This window comes from Gadus macrocephalus, chromosome 3, assembly GCF_031168955.1.
Source record: "Gadus macrocephalus chromosome 3, ASM3116895v1".
Taxonomy (NCBI): Eukaryota; Metazoa; Chordata; class Actinopteri; order Gadiformes; family Gadidae; genus Gadus; species Gadus macrocephalus.
The window spans coordinates 1,625,386-1,644,825 of record NC_082384.1 but is presented as its reverse complement, the minus strand read 5'-3'; the positions used below and the strand labels follow the sequence as shown (position 1 = coordinate 1,644,825).

At 41.4% G+C, this 19,440-nt stretch overlaps 3 protein-coding genes and 1 long non-coding RNA gene across 5 annotated transcripts; 3 read left to right on the top strand and 1 right to left on the bottom strand.

The window, feature by feature from the left end:
* Nucleotides 1-1,303: 1,303 nt before the first annotated feature.
* LOC132453768 (uncharacterized) lies at nucleotides 1,304-3,713 on the top strand. Its single transcript, XM_060046709.1, has 2 exons — nucleotides 1,304-1,616; nucleotides 2,268-3,713. The coding sequence occupies exons 1-2, from the start codon at nucleotides 1,409-1,411 to the stop codon at nucleotides 3,503-3,505; spliced, it is 1,446 nt and encodes a 481-aa protein (XP_059902692.1). The 5' UTR covers nucleotides 1,304-1,408; the 3' UTR covers nucleotides 3,506-3,713.
* Nucleotides 3,714-5,361: 1,648 nt separating this feature from the next.
* LOC132453688 (uncharacterized) lies at nucleotides 5,362-7,787 on the bottom strand. Its single transcript, XM_060046644.1, has 2 exons — nucleotides 6,563-7,787; nucleotides 5,362-6,115 (listed from the first exon to the last, which is right to left on the bottom strand). The coding sequence occupies exons 1-2, from the start codon at nucleotides 6,808-6,810 to the stop codon at nucleotides 5,362-5,364; spliced, it is 1,002 nt and encodes a 333-aa protein (XP_059902627.1). The 5' UTR covers nucleotides 6,811-7,787.
* Nucleotides 7,788-13,947: 6,160 nt separating this feature from the next.
* On the top strand, nucleotides 13,948-15,436 carry LOC132453767 (uncharacterized). Its single transcript, XR_009524793.1, has 3 exons — nucleotides 13,948-14,150; nucleotides 14,466-14,890; nucleotides 15,050-15,436. It is a non-coding gene; the product is annotated as an uncharacterized LOC132453767 (long non-coding RNA).
* Nucleotides 15,437-15,482: 46 nt separating this feature from the next.
* LOC132453766 (uncharacterized) lies at nucleotides 15,483-17,852 on the top strand. 2 transcript variants are annotated; one of them, XM_060046707.1, is made up of 7 exons: nucleotides 15,483-15,770; nucleotides 15,859-15,975; nucleotides 16,212-16,287; nucleotides 16,373-16,630; nucleotides 17,116-17,287; nucleotides 17,396-17,544; nucleotides 17,631-17,852. In XM_060046707.1, the coding sequence occupies exons 4-7, from the start codon at nucleotides 16,501-16,503 to the stop codon at nucleotides 17,819-17,821; spliced, it is 642 nt and encodes a 213-aa protein (XP_059902690.1). In that variant the 5' UTR covers nucleotides 15,483-15,770; nucleotides 15,859-15,975; nucleotides 16,212-16,287; nucleotides 16,373-16,500; the 3' UTR covers nucleotides 17,822-17,852. The 2 variants fall into 2 exon arrangements, with proteins under 2 accessions (XP_059902690.1, XP_059902691.1); XM_060046708.1 differs by having other exon boundaries at nucleotides 15,483-15,975.
* The last annotated feature ends 1,588 nt before the right edge of the window (nucleotides 17,853-19,440 follow it).

Below are 19,440 nucleotides of genomic sequence, written 5' to 3'. Positions count from 1 at the left end.
ATCTGCCCCTGTGATGGAAAGCCTGCACCACTTTCCAAGAGTTAAAAAAGTGGCACTCCGGTATAACGCTGCAACAACATCCAGTGCACCAGTCGAAAGGCTTTTCAGTGTAGGAGGACTTGTGCTCACCCCAAAGCGAAACCGTCTTGGTGATGAACGCTTTCAGCGGCTTCTCCTGTTGCGCTATAACAAATACTGTAGTATGGAGTAGTTCTGTAGAACCTTAGGCTAAGGTCAAGGCTAAATGCCTTCAGTAGTTGTGTTCATTATTATCAGCTTTTGTTTGGCTGTATATTTTCCTCAGTTGTACTGTATATTAAGTTCCTTGTAAAGTCTCTGTGGGACTGAAATGTTGAATGTGTTTCATTATTTGCTGTTCTCATGCTCTTTTTTATTACTGCTATTTCAGGGCAGGATATATGCTCAGGTTCTAAAATACTTAATTACAAAACATGCCCTGTCTGGTGGCTGTTCGACGTCATTCTTGAAGTGCACTTTTATTTTATTATTGAAATAGTATAAACTATTAACATGTTTGATTTCATGGAAATGCAACTTTTTTGTTAAATCTTTGTGTGGCTGCACTTTGTAACTCAGGAGCTAATAAATGAGGCATAGAAAAAGAGTTCAGCGTAGGGTGTGTTTGTGTGTGTGTGTGTGTGTGTGTGTGTGTGTGTGTGTGTGTGTGTGTGTGTGTGTGTGTGTGTGTGTGTGTGTGTGTGTGTGTGTTTGTGCGTGTACGTGTGTGTGAGAGAGGGGAAGTCAAAGAGAGAGATACAAAGAGCTAGTGAGTGTTTCAGTAAGTGAGAGAGCATTGTCGAAAAAATAGTGTGTGTGTGTGTGTGTGTGTCTGTGTGACAAAGAGAGCAATGAGTGCTATGTGTTGTGTGGCATGAATAACGGTTCAATTGACATATGTGGAACTACTCACCTGGACAAGTTGTATTTCAATAATGTTGTTGTTCTCCAGGTTCATCAAGGAATAGCTGCCATACTTTGCGCAATGACCTGCAAATATCGAAATGATGTCATGAGCACACTGCTTTTGAACATGTTTATGAGCGTGCTATTTTGTGTGGAACTTCATAGTAGTAATACAGAATGTATTGAAATTAATTGAGGAAGTTTACCTGGTGAGTCTGCCCTCATATCTCCGCCAATTATAACCTTTCTCTGGCTCAGAAACTGCAATTCTTCTTCCTGAAACTGATGCCATTTGTGGATCACTGCTGGCTCCAAATAAGTCTGTGCATGCCTTCTGAATGTGGTATATCCAATACATAGTTTTCACGTGACGTCACGCCCTTGTGGGAACGCCCACTTGGAGGGCAAAAGACACTATTTCAACTGCCGGTCCGCTGCCCGCCAGCTACTTTTCGTTGCTAGCTTTGGCTTAACTTTTACCAAAATGCCAGATAGTTGTTGTGCAATTGGCTGCACAAATCGACGAGGAGACAAGCCTGGGTTGTGCTTTTACAGAATCCCGTCTGAGAAAGAAAACCCAGAGAGGAGGAGGTTGTGGATATGTGCCTTGAGACGTGCCTCCGTCCCTGGGGAAAACAAACAATGGCAACCATCCAAGTACACACGTCTTTGTAGCGAACATTTCATCAAAGGTAAGGTTAAGCTCGTTAGTCAACACAGTATTTTAATTATTGTACTGTCAGTCATTATATATTTACGTATTCGTTCTGACATGGTTCGCTTAAGTGGACCTATGCACCCAACTCCAGCGGCCTTGCTGATCATTTTCAGTCTGAAAAGATAACAGTCAGATGTAGGAAGGGGAGAGGGTTTTACCAATTTGCATGCAGTGTAAATTTTCCGAAAATTCAGATTATATTATTCGTTTACGTCATTTTATTTCATGAATAAATTATTATGGTAACGTTAGTTATATGAATGAAGTACTGTAACAAACACGTAGCTTAGATGTCTAAAGTCTAAACGGCTAGCTCAGGATAACGTTACTTATTTCTCTTTTTTTCTCTTACAGCCAGGAGAAATATCATTTAGCAAAATCCATTACAGTATCATGAAACTGTTTGAGAACATAATGACTAAAACATGGAATACAATTTGACTTTAATTAAAACTGTTCCACTACCTACTTTAAACATTTACAAAAACAAAATTGGACTAACTAAATACAATTTTCAGTAAGTGACCAAGACTAAAACGTCTGAAGGAATGATATGACAATGTTCTTGATGTTACTAATAACTTGTTGGCATATGTGGGACATAAACCCTCTTGTGTCATTATAGGTGCCAAATGTGACGACCCTTTGTCCCCTGACTGGGTTCCATCCATCTTCTCACACATTCCAGCCACCAAGAAGAGGAAAAGGGAGAAAGACATGGAAAGGTATGAGCAGCACAGCAGAATGAAGAACAAGAGGGTGGAGGAGAAAAAGAAGAAAGATGCAGTGGATGTCCTCCTTGACCTGTCATCAGTACCAGATGCTGGACCTGCGCCACCTGCTGTGGATGAACAACAGTGTGACAACAAGCCATGCAAGGAAAAGATTGCAAGATTACAAAGGGAGTGTAATGACCTCAGAGAGGAAAACCGTAAACTGAAAGAAATTATTAAATCAGGAACATTTGATGAACTGGCTTTTGAAAAAGATGATGAAAAAGTGAAGGCAATGACTGGAATCCCCTCATATTCAAAGTTACAAGTAGTTTTAACATTTGTGTTTTCATTTCTGCAGACTGGTACAAACCTCTCTCCCTTCCAACAAATTCTGTTAACTCTTATGAGGCTGAAAATGAACCTTCCCCTGTCATTGCTTGGTTATATGTTTAAGATCTCAATTCCCACTGCCAGCAGAACATTTAGAAGCACCATTGAAGTGCTGAATGCAAGACTTGCTCCAGCACTTTTGTTTTGGCCAAATCGAGAGGAGCTTCAGTTGTCAATGCCTATGATATTTAGACAGGTTTTTCGTAAATGTGCTTGTATTATTGACTGCTTTGAAATTTTTATTGAAAGGCCTAGAAACCTAAGAGCACGAGCACAGACATACTCAAAATACAAACATCACCATACCATGAAATATCTAATTGGCATTACACCACAAGGAACAGTTTCTTTTATATCAAAAGGATGGGGTGGGAGAACATCAGACAAACACTTGACTGAAAGAAGTGGATTTTTGGATCACCTCAACCCAGGTGATGTCATACTAGCTGATAGAGGGTTTGATGTGGCAGACTCAGTTGGTCTGTACAATGCTGAGCTTAAGATCCCAGCTTTCACTAGAGGCAAAAAGCAGTTGGGTCCAGTGGAATTAGAGTCCACACGAGGACTTGCATCAGTTAGGATACATGTGGAAAGAGTTATCGGTGAGGCAAGGAATCGGTACACCATACTTCAAAGTACAATTGGGATTCAAATGTGTGAAGCTGAGCATCCTGAAGGTCTTACACCTCTAGATAAAATAGTCAGTGTGTGCTGTGCACTGACAAATTTGGCTCCTTCAATTATTCCTTTGGGTTGAACATGAGAAGAAACTTTAATAACAGTGAAGTCACTGTTATTTCCATCAATGAAATAAGGACAGTGACAAAAATGAATTCATACTTTTAATATTTTAGTGTTTTATTACCTTTTTACAAAAAAAATCTATGAATTATTGGTCCCAATGTAATAAATTATTTGTTTTTGTAAAGTGATTGAAAAATCCTTGAAATGTAACATTACAAAAGAGTGGCAACCCTGTAAATAACTATACATCTATATACAAAACTTTACTGTGTGTATGTAAATATGTAACTATACATCTATATACAAAACTACTATGGAAGCATATATGTAGCAAAATTCAAATGGCAATGCAATTTGCAATTTGCAATTCAATAAGTAATTACGTTATGCAATTGACAATGCATTATGCAATTTCATAATGTAATTTGTAAATACGTTATTCAAAGTGTATTTTAATATGCAAAGTGACAATGCAATCCTCAATTACATTTGCAAAAGTTATAACAATAAAAATACAATAACATTTTGTCAAATTCTTTGAGTTCCTTTATTCAAATTGAAAAGCTATAGCGTCCCCGTGATTGCAATCCACTTCGCCACGCTCCGTGTGTTGCGATATTCAAATGACATTTCAATCCGCAAAACGGAATCCAAAACGGAATCCAAAGAGGAAATCCAAAGAGGAATCCAAAGAGGAATCCAAAAAGTCAATATGCAAAGTGGCAAACGTATCAGCCACCAGCGGGAACTACGTCACTTTCTATTGTGTCAGACTGTTTTATGTGTGGGGGGAGGGAGTTCCAGAGCCTGGGTGCTGAACAGCTGAATGACCGGGCACCCATTCGTAATGAGTCGTGATGTGGGGATACATAGTAGTCCAGCAGAGGTTGACCGGAGGGAGCAGGAGGGAGTGTATTCTTGGAGGAGGTCCCAGAGGTAACTGGGGGCTAGGTTCTGGAGAGCTTTGTAGGTGAGGAGTGGGTGGAGACGGTGGGTCTCCCGACCCTATGTTTCGCACCCAGTGCCTGTAGCACTTTGGAAATCTTTGTGTTTACCACACTGGCGTCAAAACGTACCCGTGAGGATAAGTCGTCTATCCTATCTCCCAGAACACGCACTCTATCTACTGCATCTGTGTCTTCAACACGATTGTTCTCCACATCATCGGCCAAACTTCGGAGCGTATCAATAATCTCCATTGGTGACCATGGACCTGACACATACGAACTAGAAGTGAACAAGGAAATTACGAGCAAGTGACGTAGTTCCCGCCCAGACGCTGATTGGCTGATACGTTTGCCACTTTGCATATTGACTTTTTGGATTCCTCTTTGGATTCCTCTTTGGATTCCTCTTTGGATTCCTCTTTGGATTCCGTTTTGGATTCCGTTTTGCGGATTGAAATGTCATTTGAATATCGCAACACACGGAGCGTGGCGAAGTGGATTGCAATCACGGGGACGCTATAGCTTTTCAATTTGTATAAAGGAACTCAAAGAATTTGACAAAATGTTATTCTATTTGTATTGTTAGAACTTTTGCAAATTTAATTGAGGATTGCATTGTCACTTTGCATTTTAAAATACACTTTGAATAACGTATTTACAAATTACATTATAAAATTGCATAATGCATTGTCAAATGCATAATGTAATTCCAAATTGCATTGCCATTTGAATTTTGCTACATATATGCTTCCATAAACTACTGTGCGTATGTATATATGTAACTATATACATCTATATACAAAACTGTACTGTGTGTATGTATATATGTAATTATATACATCTATATACAAAACTGTACTATATATCTGTCTATATACATCTATTTAAATATTTTCTATACACACCGTGTTGAATAAAACACTTACACTTTGTTCAGATTGTTCTGTTTTTTGTTATCCCTCTTCTCTTTAGCTATTTCACGTATACAGTCACTGCATTTCCAACTTGATATTTTTAAATGGGTGGTGTCAAACTTTAAGCAACTTCTATGAATGAGTTGTCTTTTACAGATTCCTGACTTACACTCAAGTCTGTCTTCATTGTGCAGTACAGGGACCCCACAGTAACAGCCCTTGCCTTCAGATGTTTTTTTGTCATGTGATGTTAGAATAGGAGCTGTGAACACCTTTGCTACAAGCTCTGGGATGACACATTTCTTCACAAATTTGCTAACCTTTTCACACATGGACTCAAAAAAGTCAGTATCGGGCAGAATCCTCTCAATGTGCATTTCCCCATTCCCTCCTTTCCCCGGTCCCCAGACAGCAAAGTCACAGTAGCTTGCTTGTGTCAGATGAATTTGTGTCTGCACCTGATAGAAGTACTGATGGTCCCTCTTTAAGAAAAGTTTACCGCCAACCTCTTTGAGACAGAACGTGCTGTCCTGTTTACTTTTCTCCCCCAATGTGCTATTATCAAGACTGCTGGGTGCCTTTACTTCCAACACACCCATTTCATGGCAGTCACATGTTAATATGCCGTCTGGGGATGCCCCTAACCATGGATATTGAGGGTTGATGACCAGGCCTCCCTTCCTGACAGTGAGGTTGGTGTGGTGGCTCTCCATTGTTTTGGTGTACTCCTCAACTGCCGTTCCCTCGTGTTCAGTGCCCCATCTAAAAACAGAAAAATGTACACAATGTCATTCTAAATGATGTGTTATTTATCTTGATCATTTGTGTTTTACCAGCAAGGTGATAAGGTAAGTAAATGTTAAGGTAAGTAAATGTTAATCACAAAAGTGCTGGTGAGGGAAAGCACGACAATTGGCAGAAAAGTTTTTAACACAGCCGTAGTCATCTTTCACAACATTGTGGGCTTATAAAAAAACATTTTAAATCTACATGCAGACCATACAAGTTGCATGAAGATTTAATGTGTTGTGTTTTTTTATAAGCCTACAATGTTGTGAAAGATGACTATGGCTGTATTAAAAACTTTACTGCCACTTGTCGTGCTTTCCCTCACCAGCTCTTTTGGGGTTGCTTTTGCCCTATTTGAAAATCCTGATTTCCACTTTTTTTGTGTGTTGCTTTTATCCAGTGTTAAGGGGATATGAATACCTGAGAGAGTGTGGTGTGTTGTTGTTTGGGTCCTTGTAGGCCACTGGATAGCACAGTTTCTTCAGCAGGGAAACAGCTGGTTTGTCTGGGTCCGTGTGGCAGGCTGCTCGGATGTTTGACGCAGTCACCCTTCCTGCCTTCTGGTCAAACCACATGGCACATTTTGCCTGTGGTCTTGTCTCATTTTCTATGACATGGCACTTGAAAAAGGTAGCAAGGTAGAGTAGCAAGTTAGTGATATGTGACATCTAAACAGTGATGTATTAACTTTTATTGACAAAAAATATTTAAAAAAAAAGTGACTATTGAATTCTGAGGAGAACGTTTTCTGCACTTGAGCTATCATATTTACTGCCTGAGACATTCCTGACATCCATATCTTCAATCACATTTACTGACTGATGTAAAATTGTACCTGTTCTTCTGTTATGCTTAACCCTGTGAACACTTCCTCACTCTTTGCCTGCAGTTCTTGGTGTGACAGTGACCTGTGCTGGGGCTTGTACATCTGGCTTAAGGGTGCTGGGATGTTCAGTTGCACTGCTCGAGGTATATACCTCTTTGCATGGCCAGGGATAACAGACAAAATTGAACTTTTGACCGGTTGCTTTTCAGTGCTTTCTGATGAATGTAGCATACTGTAGAGTGCTGTGCATTCATCTTGGATTGGAGGTGGAATCTTGACCGGGGGGAGGTCATCACAACCATCAGCAGATCTCTTTCTCTGGGCCTTTGTGAAACCTATCTGGCTCCCTTCTGCATACCCTACTGTCTTTATGGCTGCCATACTAGGCTCGTTCCAGCTACAGGCCTTATCAGTGCATGCAGTGCCACTCAGTTTGTTCACAGCTGCTAACAAAGCGTAGAGTATGGCACCTACATGTGAACACACTTCCCCTAAACCGGCCATACATGTGCAGTGGCCAAATCGCACCAATCCCTCTTTCTCCACAGCAACCCAAGCTGTCAACTGGGAGTCATTTAACCTGTAGGAATGGTTTACCTGACATTTGGGAGGGAGAACGTTTTGATTATATTTATGTTATAAGGGACTGTGTCAACCTAACCAAAATATTCATGCATTGTCACTACTGCCCTAGAATGCTGACTGAAAAAGTGAACTGATACTAACAACCCAGATCAAAGTTAGATAACGCTAATTAACACTCACCTTCGCTTTGACAATGAAACATTTCTTGTCCTTCACCTCCCAAACGGCAGCATTATTGACCCATCCAGATTGAAAATACATATAACTTTTGTATGCTCTCATCCTGGCGGCTGTGTAAGGGGAGGGATTCTCCACAAGATAAATGTAAACATCTCCGAATTGGAGGTCTGGCAGGGACTTGGCTGTTTTTAACGGCTGAAATACGGCGGCGGGTGCAGTGTATGGGTCGCAAGTGCCCAAAACTTGCAGTTTAAACATATACCTGTTATTTTGTTCTTTGGATAGATGATTTAAATATTCGTGGCTTGAAACCGTTTGGAAATTGACAGGTTTGCGTTGTTGTTCTCCAGCGTTTCCAGTGTTAGCCGTCATCTTGGAACCGTTTTTTTGCCCTCCAGGGGGCAGCGTCAGTCACGTGACTGAAAACTATGAATTGATTTCAGGTGCATGGCTTTGAATACCTACAGATCAATGCATAAGTTATCAGTAAAATTCACAGCAACATATGAGGTTTGGATAACAATAGATCAAAGACATTAACAACACTAGGCATGATTAATTCTTTAATTCATTCATCTTTGAACAACAAGGGCTGAGACAATGTACTGATAGCAACAATATTTTAGTACAAATTTAGAGAAATATGATGGTGAGTGGCGAGTGCTCTCTAAGGTATGATTCATTTTTTGTTTTTTTGTTTTATAACACAACATTACCGGGATCTCTGGAGGAAAAGTAATACTTAAAACCTTAGCTTATGAGGGGAAAAACGGTCTGTCTAGTTACTGGACCAGATGAAATGAGACGGAGAGGTAATAAAGTCTGTCGGCACGAGGACCTTGGATTTATTCAGTAAAGTGGCAACGGTTATACAGAGTCATAAAGCGTGAGAGATCGAATATGTCTAAGTCCCTAATCAGCGCTGATGGTTCGTCCAGAGCTTCGCCTCCGTGGAAGGTCTGCTTCAGAAGAAGATCAAGAGTCCCTGTGTGATACAGTCTTATGCTGTATCCTCCTCTCGATGAGGTGTGTGCGTTTGAGATGTGTGTGGTTCTGTGTGTTTTTGCTTGACCTTGGGTCCCAGGCCCTGGTCTATGCCTCCTAACGGGGGAGAGCTCCTCGTGTCTCCGGTGTGATAAATTAAAACGGTGGAGTGCCCCCCCGAAGTGTCTCCTGTGTGATAATTTAATGTGGCTCTCCCGTTCTTGAGGATGACTGGTGCATTGTCTGAGTGTCCAACATCTGCCTGGCTGAGAAATGGGGCCTTCGGCTCCGGCCTTGACCTGACTATATATTATCATGTTTGTGTTCGTTGGGTTAGAGCAAGAGTTGACTATATTGTAATGTGTCTGCCATGTGATGTGCTCATCAGGCTAGGGTAGGAGTTAGCTGTATTTATAATGTACATGTGATGTACTCAGCAGGTTATTTTCCCCAACACTTAGTTGTTTGTTTACGTTCACTGTACAGCGCCGCGCCAATCAACTGTGACTGGCTTGCTGCAAAGCGTGAGCGTCTTGGGAATACCCGGTCAATATAATGGATATAATATGGACACATAAGACAATCAATATTCGGTATTTGTTATGGATTCATTGCACAAATTCCCTGAAAAGATGCACATTCCAGGATGAATTGAAAAGCTCCCGTAAGGGCTGAGATGGCAGAGAACAGCTGATTTGGAACGGAGCAACAGCTGTTCGCTTTCACGGGGAAAAACTAAGGAACTTCAACCTACTTAGGCCTACTAATTAACGTTCAAAAGCTATTAAATCTTCAACAAAATATGCAGATACTGTCAAAATTGGTTCCAGGGAGTATATAGGGATTATTAATGTTGTTTTTGATGGTGTTAGAAATTATTTAGAAATAATTAGCCAATGCACTCAAAATATCTGTGAGGATTCTGACACATCTGTCATAGATTGAGCAGGATCATATAATAATAATAATAATAATAATAATACATTTCATTTAGAGGCGCCTTTCAAGACACCCAAGGTCACCTTACAGAGCATATAGTCATCATACATTTTTTAAAAAACAAGACATTGTGGAAAAAATAAATAAATAAATAAATAAACATAAGCAATAAGAAATAAATAAAACAAAAACAAGACAAAACAAAACAAAACAAAAAAACAAAACAATCAAAACAGTGATCAGTTAGACGTTGTGTGCGAGTTTGAACAGGTGAGTTTTGAGTTGTGACTTGAAGGTTGTAATGGTGTCTGACTGTTTTATGTGTGGGGGGAGGGAGTTCCAGAGCCTGGGTGCTGAACAGCTGAATGACCGGGCACCCATTGTAGTGAGTCGTGATGTGGGGATACATAGTAGTCCAGCAGAGGTTGAGCGGAGGGAGCGGGAGGGAGTGTATTCTTGGAGGAGGTCGCAGAGATAACTGGGGGCTAGGTTGTGGAGAGCTTTGTAGGTGAGGAGTAGGGTTTTGTATTGGATACGGTAGTGTACTGGGAGCCAGTGAAGTTGAATGAGGACAGGGGTGATGTGGTCAGATGATTTGGTGCGGGTGATGATCCGGGCGGCTGAGTTCTGAATGATCTACAGTCTGTTGATGAGTTTGGTGGGGAGTCCGGTGAGGAGGGCGTTGCAGTAGTCTATGCGTGATGTGACAAATGAGTGAACTAGGATTTCAGTGCTGGATTGGGTCAGTGATGGCCGGAGTCTGGCGATGTTGCGGAGGTGGAAGAATGCAGTCCGGGTGATGTTGTGAATATGGGGTGCGAATGAGAGGGTGTTGTCCAGGATGACGCCGAGGCTCTTGACTTTGGAGGAGAAGGGTACTGGGAATCCATCGATAATCATGAGTGGAGCTGGGGTGTGTTGTGATTTAGTGAGGGTGGATTTGGATCCGATGAGCAGGGCCTCGGTCTTGTTTCCATTGAGTTTCAGGAAGTTCCTGCTCAACCAGCTCCGGATCTCTTCCAGGCACGTGATGAGGGAGGTGGGGGGGATGGCAGCGGTGGGTTTGGTGGAGATGTAGACCTGTGTGTCGTCAGCGTAGCAGTGAAAATGGACCCCATGGTGACGGAGGAGTGTGCCCAGCGGGAGGAGGTAAGTGGTGAAGAGGAGTGGACCCAAGACTGACCCCTGGGGGACACCCAGTGAGACACCTGAACACCCAGACTTGTGGTTGCTTAGTTGAACAAATTGTTGACGGCCGGTGATGTGGAGTTATATGTGGAGTCATGTGGTTCAGCAATCACTGTGGAGTCTTCCCAGTTATCTTCCTCCTCTACAGCTAGCCGAGGTCTTTTAGCTGGCGTTGGCTTGATTGGCGTAGAGGTCAAGGGTCCCCAAGGTGCATCATCGGTAGTTGTACTCACACTTACAGAGCAGGAAGTAGTTTGTGTGCCTAAGGAATATTACTGCATATTACTGTTTTGTTACACCATTTACGAAAGAATAACAACAGAAGCCATCCAGTAAGCTATAGATTACCTCAGGTGTGTAGAGTTAAAAAATGAGTAATATTGTGTATATACTATGGGTGACAAGTTGTGCTGATAACAATAGTACACAGACTGTAGCAAACATTTGAAGTTTTAATAAGTTCAAAAAATCTACTAGAAGGTGGATGAACTATTTCGATTTTTGCAAACCCTATAGTATAAAAATATGACATGTGGATGAACTGAGTTTACTTGGTTTAGCCACCATTATCAACACTGCATGATCAGAACAGAAGTTACTTGACACATGAGCAGTTGAAAAATGAATAAAATCACAAACCTGCTTCTCACATGATTGCTTAAAGTACCAAGAGAAAGCTGTGTGCCCCTGGATGACAGACTAGGTGGGTCTGTTTGGCAAGATGTATGGTTGTTGGATGTTCTTGATGTCCCTGGTGTGCTCTAAATGACATGATACACACAAGAGACAATTAGACACTAAGTAATACATAAAGCTAAATCATGTCCTGAAGCCAAATTAATAAAAATCGATTAATTATTAATTAAATTGATGTTAACTTACACTGTAATAAAATAACTATAACTCTCTGCACAGGTGCAGGGTAAAGAGTCCGTCAGATACTAAGAAAAAGTATACCCGCACACTGTCGCTTCTGCTTCCAGTGATTGTATTAGATACACAACCTTTCGACCGTATAGCAGCTAGGTCTTCGTCAGGTCTGACGAAGACCTATGCGGTCAAAACGTTGTGTGAACCATATCAGTATAACTAGGCGGCTACCATGGAATGAAGTTAGCGCTAGCTGCACGTGCTACTTTGACTGTTCATGGGGAGCGTGTCTATGTTCCCCGGGTCGTATGTTCCCCTCTTTGTATGAGACTGGGGAACATAGGACCCTTTTTTAAAAAAAGGGTCCTATGTTCCCCGCTTTTCCCAAAAAGGGTCCTATGTTCCCCGATATCTATATGACCGGGGAACATAGGACCCTTTTTCCAAAAAAGGGTTCTATGTTCCCCGGTCTGTTACTTTTTCTACCATTACTGCCAAATTCCGGCCGAGATAACTACCATTGCATGTCTTTACCTTTTGTGGAAGAGGGAGAGACGTCTGATAACCTGACTCAGTCTATTCATACGCCGGTAAACAAACCCCGAGAAGCCCAATCCCTACGAGAGCTCCCCGCGCTACGGCCATCCGGAGGCACACAGAGCTTTTGGCCGTGATATTATTAAACAATTACATTGAATTATATATATTATATAAAACATATATTATATAAAAATCTCCGGGAGTCGCAAACGGCAACAATCACTTTCTCCTCCATGCTGCAGTTCACCCCGGACTGCACTGCACTGAGTTGGCCGGTTGAACGCTGTTATGTTACACATGTCACTCAGTGGCCGCTGTTGAACGCCGATTGGCTGTCATCGCGCGAATGTCGCGTCAAAGTTTAATATTTTTAAAGTGCGTATTGGAAGTTATTTTTTTTTTAAAATATTTACACATAACATTCTCTGAAAATTGCCCTTTGAAATTGAAATGCAGGATTTTATCAGTTAAAAATATTATATCGGCAAAAATTCCAGTTTTAAAGTGGCTATTTTGAGCAAGGCTTCAAAAACCATTGTTTTTTTATGTGATACGTCAAACGCGTCATATTACGTAGGAATTGGTAGACGCGGTCGCTGTTGCTGCCTCAGCTCTATGCGTAGTTGTGAGTAGTTACCGCGGTGAGCGGTCTTGTATTCACCCCCCCTGTGGTTTTTGGGTTTTTCTAATCGGTGAGATGAGGTTTTGTATCTGTGGGGGTTGTTCCAACTCCGACCTCCTGTCCGACCATCTCAGATTTCACAGTTTCCCCGATCGGAGAAAGGATGGAGCAGCCTTTCGAGCCTGGGTGCATTTTGTACAGGTGAAGAGAAAGGACTTTCTTTTCGCCTCTGTCACCAAATACTCGTTCATTTGCGCGGCTCACTTTAGACCAGAGGACTATGTTTCCGGGGACATGATGGAGTTCAAGATGGGTTTTCGGAGCGAGAAACGAGTGAGGCTGAAAGCCGGTGTGGTTCCCTCAATTCATGCCGCTCCAGCCGCAGCTTCGGGCTCAGCCACCGGCGGCAGTGAAGATCACGGACCAGAGATTCAACTATTCAGAAACGTGAACTGTGCACTGTAAGTTTTGTTTTCTGACGTTTACTAACTTCCTACATTAGTCAACATAATGACTTATGGTCAGTATCTTTTATTGTAAAGCAGCTTTGCTGTCTTGTAAAATCCATCAGTTTATACTGTAAACATGCTAAAATGTTAGCTAGCAACAGCATCCTATTTTATGAAACTTTTATGAAATCATCGTCATTAAGTTACCTGTTTAGCCGTAAACCGTCGACTAGAACATAAAGCAATTTAACTATTCAAAATGTTATAAAACAACTTTAAAATAATACAAATTAATTAAATATATATGGGATAGGGGGTGAGTCAGCGATTTTTTGGCTAGGTGATTGACGCTGACAGGCTGACGCCATGATGATGCTCCTTTGAGACGACTATGGAACTCCTAAAAAAGCTAATTTCTTGTGGTTAAAACGTTATTCAGAGACAGTTTCCGAGGCTGTTCACTTTGTTGGAGCGGTATTTGTGCTTTCCCGAACATCAGGCACTAGGCTACCACATGAGCGGTTTTTCAACGTCAGTGCGCACCGTGCGCACTAGACTGCCTGTCGATATGTTGCCGTTTCTAAATAAACTAGTAGACTATGAGGCTATCGGCTATCAGGGATTTTAAACAGTTTGAAATGAAATAGTATATGTAATGTTTTTCTTATTAGTTGCTGGGAAATACGGCACGTTTTGAAGCCACAGATGCGCCTACAGCCAGTGAAGACTCGGAGCAAGAGGCCGTCGCTTCCCTGGCTTCTCAGCCAAAATCTGTGCTTCACTTTGGCTCACAGTGTCACATAAGACCTCCTTATCGTTCATCAGGTAGTGTGACTTAACTCTTATATCTAGCTTTAGCTCTACATGTTCTTAGCCAACATATTCACTCTTTACATACTGTCACAATAATTAATTATCTATTATATATAGCTGGGATAGCTCAACAGTATATCCACTTTAATTTACATGAATAAGAACACCTCAGACCAAATGACTACAAAAACTAAACAATACTTTGTAAAAGTAGATTTTATTCCAGGTTTGTCGTATCTGATTGCATTATATTGTATAGGTGTAGTGGCCATTGAATATATGATGTTTTACATTTACAGTATATTAAGTAAATCTCTTTCAACCTAGCTATCCAGGTACAGACACAGACGGTCAGTGTGGGGACACAGACCGAACTCTGTGTATCATCAATTCCACTGCCCAGTCCAGTACAAACAGAGGATGAATCATCCTCTGTTTCAAGAGATCAACCAGATGACAGGTCATGGAGTGAAGTGGAAGAGATGAGCGTGTCATCTTCTGAGGAGGAGTCAGAGCCACAGCAGGGTTGTCAGTGGGACTTCGGGTAAGACAACTTCCTTAACTTTTAGATTTTGTTTTTTCAAAATTCTGTCCGTCAGAAATAATAAGTGTTTTGTTTTTCCAGAGTTGCAGACAAGTTCATTGTCTGTCTCACCCAGCTGATGGCTCGCTTCACCATTTGTCCTGCCTGTTGTGGGGAAACCCATGGTAACGTGGAGCAGCAGCAGGGAACATTTGTTCAGATCAAGCAAGTAAGAGGATATTGTATTCATATAAAAGTAAAGATGTGTGCTAACCTGTATTTATATTGTATATATTGTGTGTTTTTTGTGTTGTCATTTTTTACTTTATCAATTCACTTTTTTGACTGTTTAAGAGTTCTAATGGTCATTTTCATACACATCTCTTAGGTCTGTGCAGCTTGTGGGTTCGAGCGTGTCTGGCAGAACCAGCCAGTGCTGCATAGAAACATGCCAGCCTGCAACCTGATGCTTAGTGGGGCCATCCACTTTTCTGGTTGTATGGCTACACAAACACTTAGGATGTTAAAACTGTTTGGCCTTCAATGTTTTACTGCAAACACATTCTTCCGCCATCAACGCCTTTACACAATTCCCACCATTGTGCAGGCGTGGAAGAATGAGCAAGCTGGCATAGTCAGCCAGCTGAAGGAGATGGGGGGGGGTCTAATCCTCTCAGGTGACTGCAGGTATAACACCTCGCTTGTATACTTTTATATGTTACCGTTACGTGCCGTAGTGTGTTGGTTTTGGGCTTGTTTCGTTTTGTGTTTTGTGTTCAGGCTTGCCCCGTACTGGTGACCGCCAGCAGCATAGGACCAGCTTCTATTGGTCGCCAGTGAGGGTGCCATGTGTTGTTTGCTGATCCTTGCCAAATCTTTGCATGTGTCCCGTCTTCGCGTGTGGAGATCGCCTTCAGTTTATTTTTGTGGTTCTGAGTAGCTAAGTAACAGTATCCATTGCAGTGTTTTTTGGCTTAAATGTTTTAATTAATTAAGCTATTCATCATGACATTCATAGGTCAGACTCTCCTGGTCATTGTGCCAAGTATGGGACCTACACCGTGATTGAGGACCGCATCAACAGGGTTTTGGATCTTCAACTTGTCCAAGTAAATTACCATTAGTGGACACACAAATCAGTTGTTCTCTTTTTGATGTGGCACACTTTCTTATATGACTGATTAATGTTTTTTACAGAGCTCAGAGGTACCAAGCAGCAACTGGTGTGAGCTGGAGGGTTTGAAGCGAACCATAGCATTTCTCAAGGAGCAACACTTGCAAGTTTCAGCCCTTATTACCGACAGAAATCGCCAGGTAAAGACAAACAAGAAAGACATATGTATCAGTGTATTCATTATATGTTCCCCTACATTAATTTTACAGTGGGCTGTTGATTTTGACACGCTGTAAGGAGCAAATGCTCAAAAAAGCCTTACTAATTTATTTATTTTTGTACGATATTTTCTTTGCTTTATTAGACAGATTTGTACCCACTGTGCCACTGGCGCCCCAGCCTTACTAATTTTAAGAAATGTTGTCTCATTCTTTAGGTTGCCAAGTGGGTGCGGGAGGAGTTGTGCCCTGAAGGAACAAGTCACTTCTTTGACATCTGGCATGTTGGTAAAAGTAAGTAACTTGATGTTTATAGGTTTGTTTAGATGAACACTTGGTTAAAATAAAAACATAAAATTGTGTTTATGTTCTGAAACAGGCATAGGAAAAGCGCTAGATGCTGCTGCAAAGGAGAGGGGTTGTGAGGACCTTAAGCTGTGGAGGCCATCGATTGTCAACCACCTATACTGGACTGCAGCTTCCACACCTAATGGGGATCCAAATGTAATGGAGGCCAAGTGGCAAAGCATGGTGAACCATGTTCAGGACATCCATGAACATGACAGTCCTGGATTTCCCTCCTGTGCACATCTCCCTTTGGAGGGAGAAGCAAGGAACAAGCAGTGGCTGGAACCAGGTACAACATACTACTACATGTGTGGCTGAATATGATTAGAGGTCAAAGTTCTTGTTGGTGCGTTGTTAATTTGTGTTCCACAGCACTCCATCAATATACAGCCCGCGAAGAAAAAAAAATTAAGCCACCAGTCTGGATTTTTCTTAAATCGTTATCCCTGAATTACTTATTGAAAATGCTCTAAATGACAATATTTTTATTGTTAATTTGGTATAAATGTGGTCATTAGTTTATATTATAGAATCAAAATGTTCATACTACTCAAACATATGCCATTAAAGAGTAAAACAAGAGACACTGAACATTTGAAGTGGTCTCTTAATTTTTTCTGGAGCTGTATAACCCAGTGTGCTCACACATAAACAAAGTACTGTTCAAACTTGTGTGATACTGGAAGTAATTATATAATCATGCCTAATCAGTGTATGTAACTAATATGGACATCTATTAACATTGGAACACATGTTATGTTGTTGTTTATGCAGGATCAACTGTAGCTATTAAGTTGGAGAGTGTCACTACAAGAACAGCATTGTTGAAGGATGTTCGGCAGTTGTCCCCACAGCATCAGACCTTTTCCCTGGAGGCCTTTCACTCGCTTATCCTCCACTTTGCACCTAAGCACACTGGCTTCTCCTTCCTTGGGATGTACAGCAGGTAAATAGTGTGATATTGAAATGAGTATGGTACAGTGAGGCTGCAACTGCATTCATTTTAAATTGGTACTTGGATATAAGAGCAGCTTGTGAATTGCTTTTTCTACAGGCTTCTCTTGGCAGCCCTGCATTACAACCACAATGGAAGTCGAGAGGTTGCACGAACACATGACGGCGAGGTTCAATATGGAGTTCGTTACCCAAGGTTCCGCAAAGGAGGCTGGGTCGTCCGCCCTGTCAAGGAGAAGCCATCGTACGGTAAGCTGTTTTAGTTTTTTATTACTTTATTACTTACTTTTATTAAGTCCCTGAATTGGATCTAAACATTTGTTTTCTTTCTTCAGCTTATGCATCTGCCCTTATGGAGTCTCTGATTGAGGCCTACTCCAGGTCACCAAGGAGTCTACAAGAGAGCTCAGCTGACTTGTCCTCCTCTGCACCTGCCCCCCTTTCCACATCCTTCCAGATGATCAGCAAGGATGAGGCTGTTGGCTTGTATCTTGCACGACACACACGTTTTAACACAGGAAATTAGTGTTAAAACACTGTTAGGTATTTTGTACACTATATTGTAAAGCCACATTTAATCTCAGAGATAGATGTGGGACCATGGAGTTATGTGGTATCTGCATTTGCAACCAAGAGAAAGACACATCTATTGGCACATGGATCCATTCAGGGAAAGATCCCTCTTTACTTGAACTTCTGGATTCTTAAATTATTTCCCCCATTCTGATTATCTGCATTTTATTATTAATGAAGTTAATAACAAAACTATTCTTTCCCTAGGTTTTTTCTGGAGGTTTGCCTGCGGTTACCACCTGGTCCTGCTTGACACACACGCTTTGGTTGAAATAAGTTTATGTTCTAGTCTACAGTTTATGTATGCTACACAGGAATATTTTATGAAGTTCTAATCCTGTATCTTAGTTTTGTTGCTGTGGTTAATTTTACGTTTAAATTTGTATTGCAGTATGTTCCTTTTGTTTTTAAACTGCAAGAACTAAATATTAAAAGAAAAGAATCATTAAAAGTTTCTATAAAATAAGACATTATTTTTATTGACTGTCATTTAAATGAGGCCACCCAAAACCTTTATAAACCCCATGTTCCTCTGGAAACTGCCGTCTGATGGCAGACACAATGCATGCAGGTAAGGGCTTCCTGATGTGCCTGCCAAGAATTCCATAGGCCCAGCGGACAACCTGCCTGTATGCGGTGTAACGATACTGCCTTTAGGATAGGGAAACAATATCGACAGTTAAACTTAGTCATCAAAAAGGGTGATATTGTTAATGGTATTAATAAGGTAAATTACAACAGAAAAAAAAACAATTGAGTTCTGATATTGCTACCAATTAATGTATTTAAATGTTTAATGTTTTCAGTTATATAAAATTGGTAAAGTCCATTCAACATATAAAGCAAGTCACAAATTCTGGGTTTCAGCAGGTTTCAAAACCCCAGAATCTGTGACTTGAGCTCTATTTACTTGGTAAACTAGGATCTTTTTATAGTTATTTTATTAAGGAATGTGGACAACTGAACATACTCGTGTGTGCTGGCCTGCAGAGGGCCATGCTCCTGTTTGAAGGCCAAGTATGCTACCTGGAGCACAAAGGGGTTCAGACAGCATCCCTCAAAGCCTGGATGCAGAGTCAGGCATGTTACGTCTGGTCTGGGGTTTAGCGTCTCCACTAGAGCCCAGAAGGGATCCACCTCCCTGCAACACATGCTCTCCTCAGCTGAGCTCATTGGCTGGCATTTCCCACACAAGCACCTATCAAAAGGAAATGTGAGGTTAACTTCGCTCGTTTCTTTCAGTTTGATCGCGCACTCTCTCGCTCGCCCACCCGTCCGTCCGCCGGAGCAGGATTACTATTGCAACAACACATCAGTAGGGTAAAACTAACCTGTCTCACGACGGTCTAAGCCCAGCTCACGTTCCCTATTAGTGGGTGAGTTATACATCCTGTAGATTCATATATAATCAAGTACTAGTAAAGTTATGCCTGTTAAATATTGATCCGTGGCCATCATTTGCTGTCATTAGCTAATATTAACTCAAGCTAATGCCAGTCACTCACCAAGACACCTGCCCAATTCTCCACTGATTCTCTTGACACCACAACTCTATCTCCCTCCTATTGCCAT

Coding starts and splice junctions, on each gene's coding strand:
- LOC132453766 (XM_060046707.1), top strand. CDS start 16,501: ATGGAGGCCAAGTGGCAAAGCATGGTGAACCATGTTCAGGACATCCAT. Junction 16,631..17,115: donor CAAGCAGTGGCTGGAACCAG/GTACAACATACT, acceptor TTGTTTATGCAG/GATCAACTGTAGCTATTAAG. Junction 17,288..17,395: donor TTCCTTGGGATGTACAGCAG/GTAAATAGTGTG, acceptor CTTTTTCTACAG/GCTTCTCTTGGCAGCCCTGC.
- LOC132453768 (XM_060046709.1), top strand. CDS start 1,409: ATGCCAGATAGTTGTTGTGCAATTGGCTGCACAAATCGACGAGGAGAC. Junction 1,617..2,267: donor TAGCGAACATTTCATCAAAG/GTAAGGTTAAGC, acceptor GTGTCATTATAG/GTGCCAAATGTGACGACCCT.
- LOC132453688 (XM_060046644.1), bottom strand. CDS start 6,810: ATGTCACATATCACTAACTTGCTACTCTACCTTGCTACCTTTTTCAAG. Junction 6,116..6,562: donor AACACACCACACTCTCTCAG/GTATTCATATCC, acceptor TTCTGTTTTTAG/ATGGGGCACTGAACACGAGG.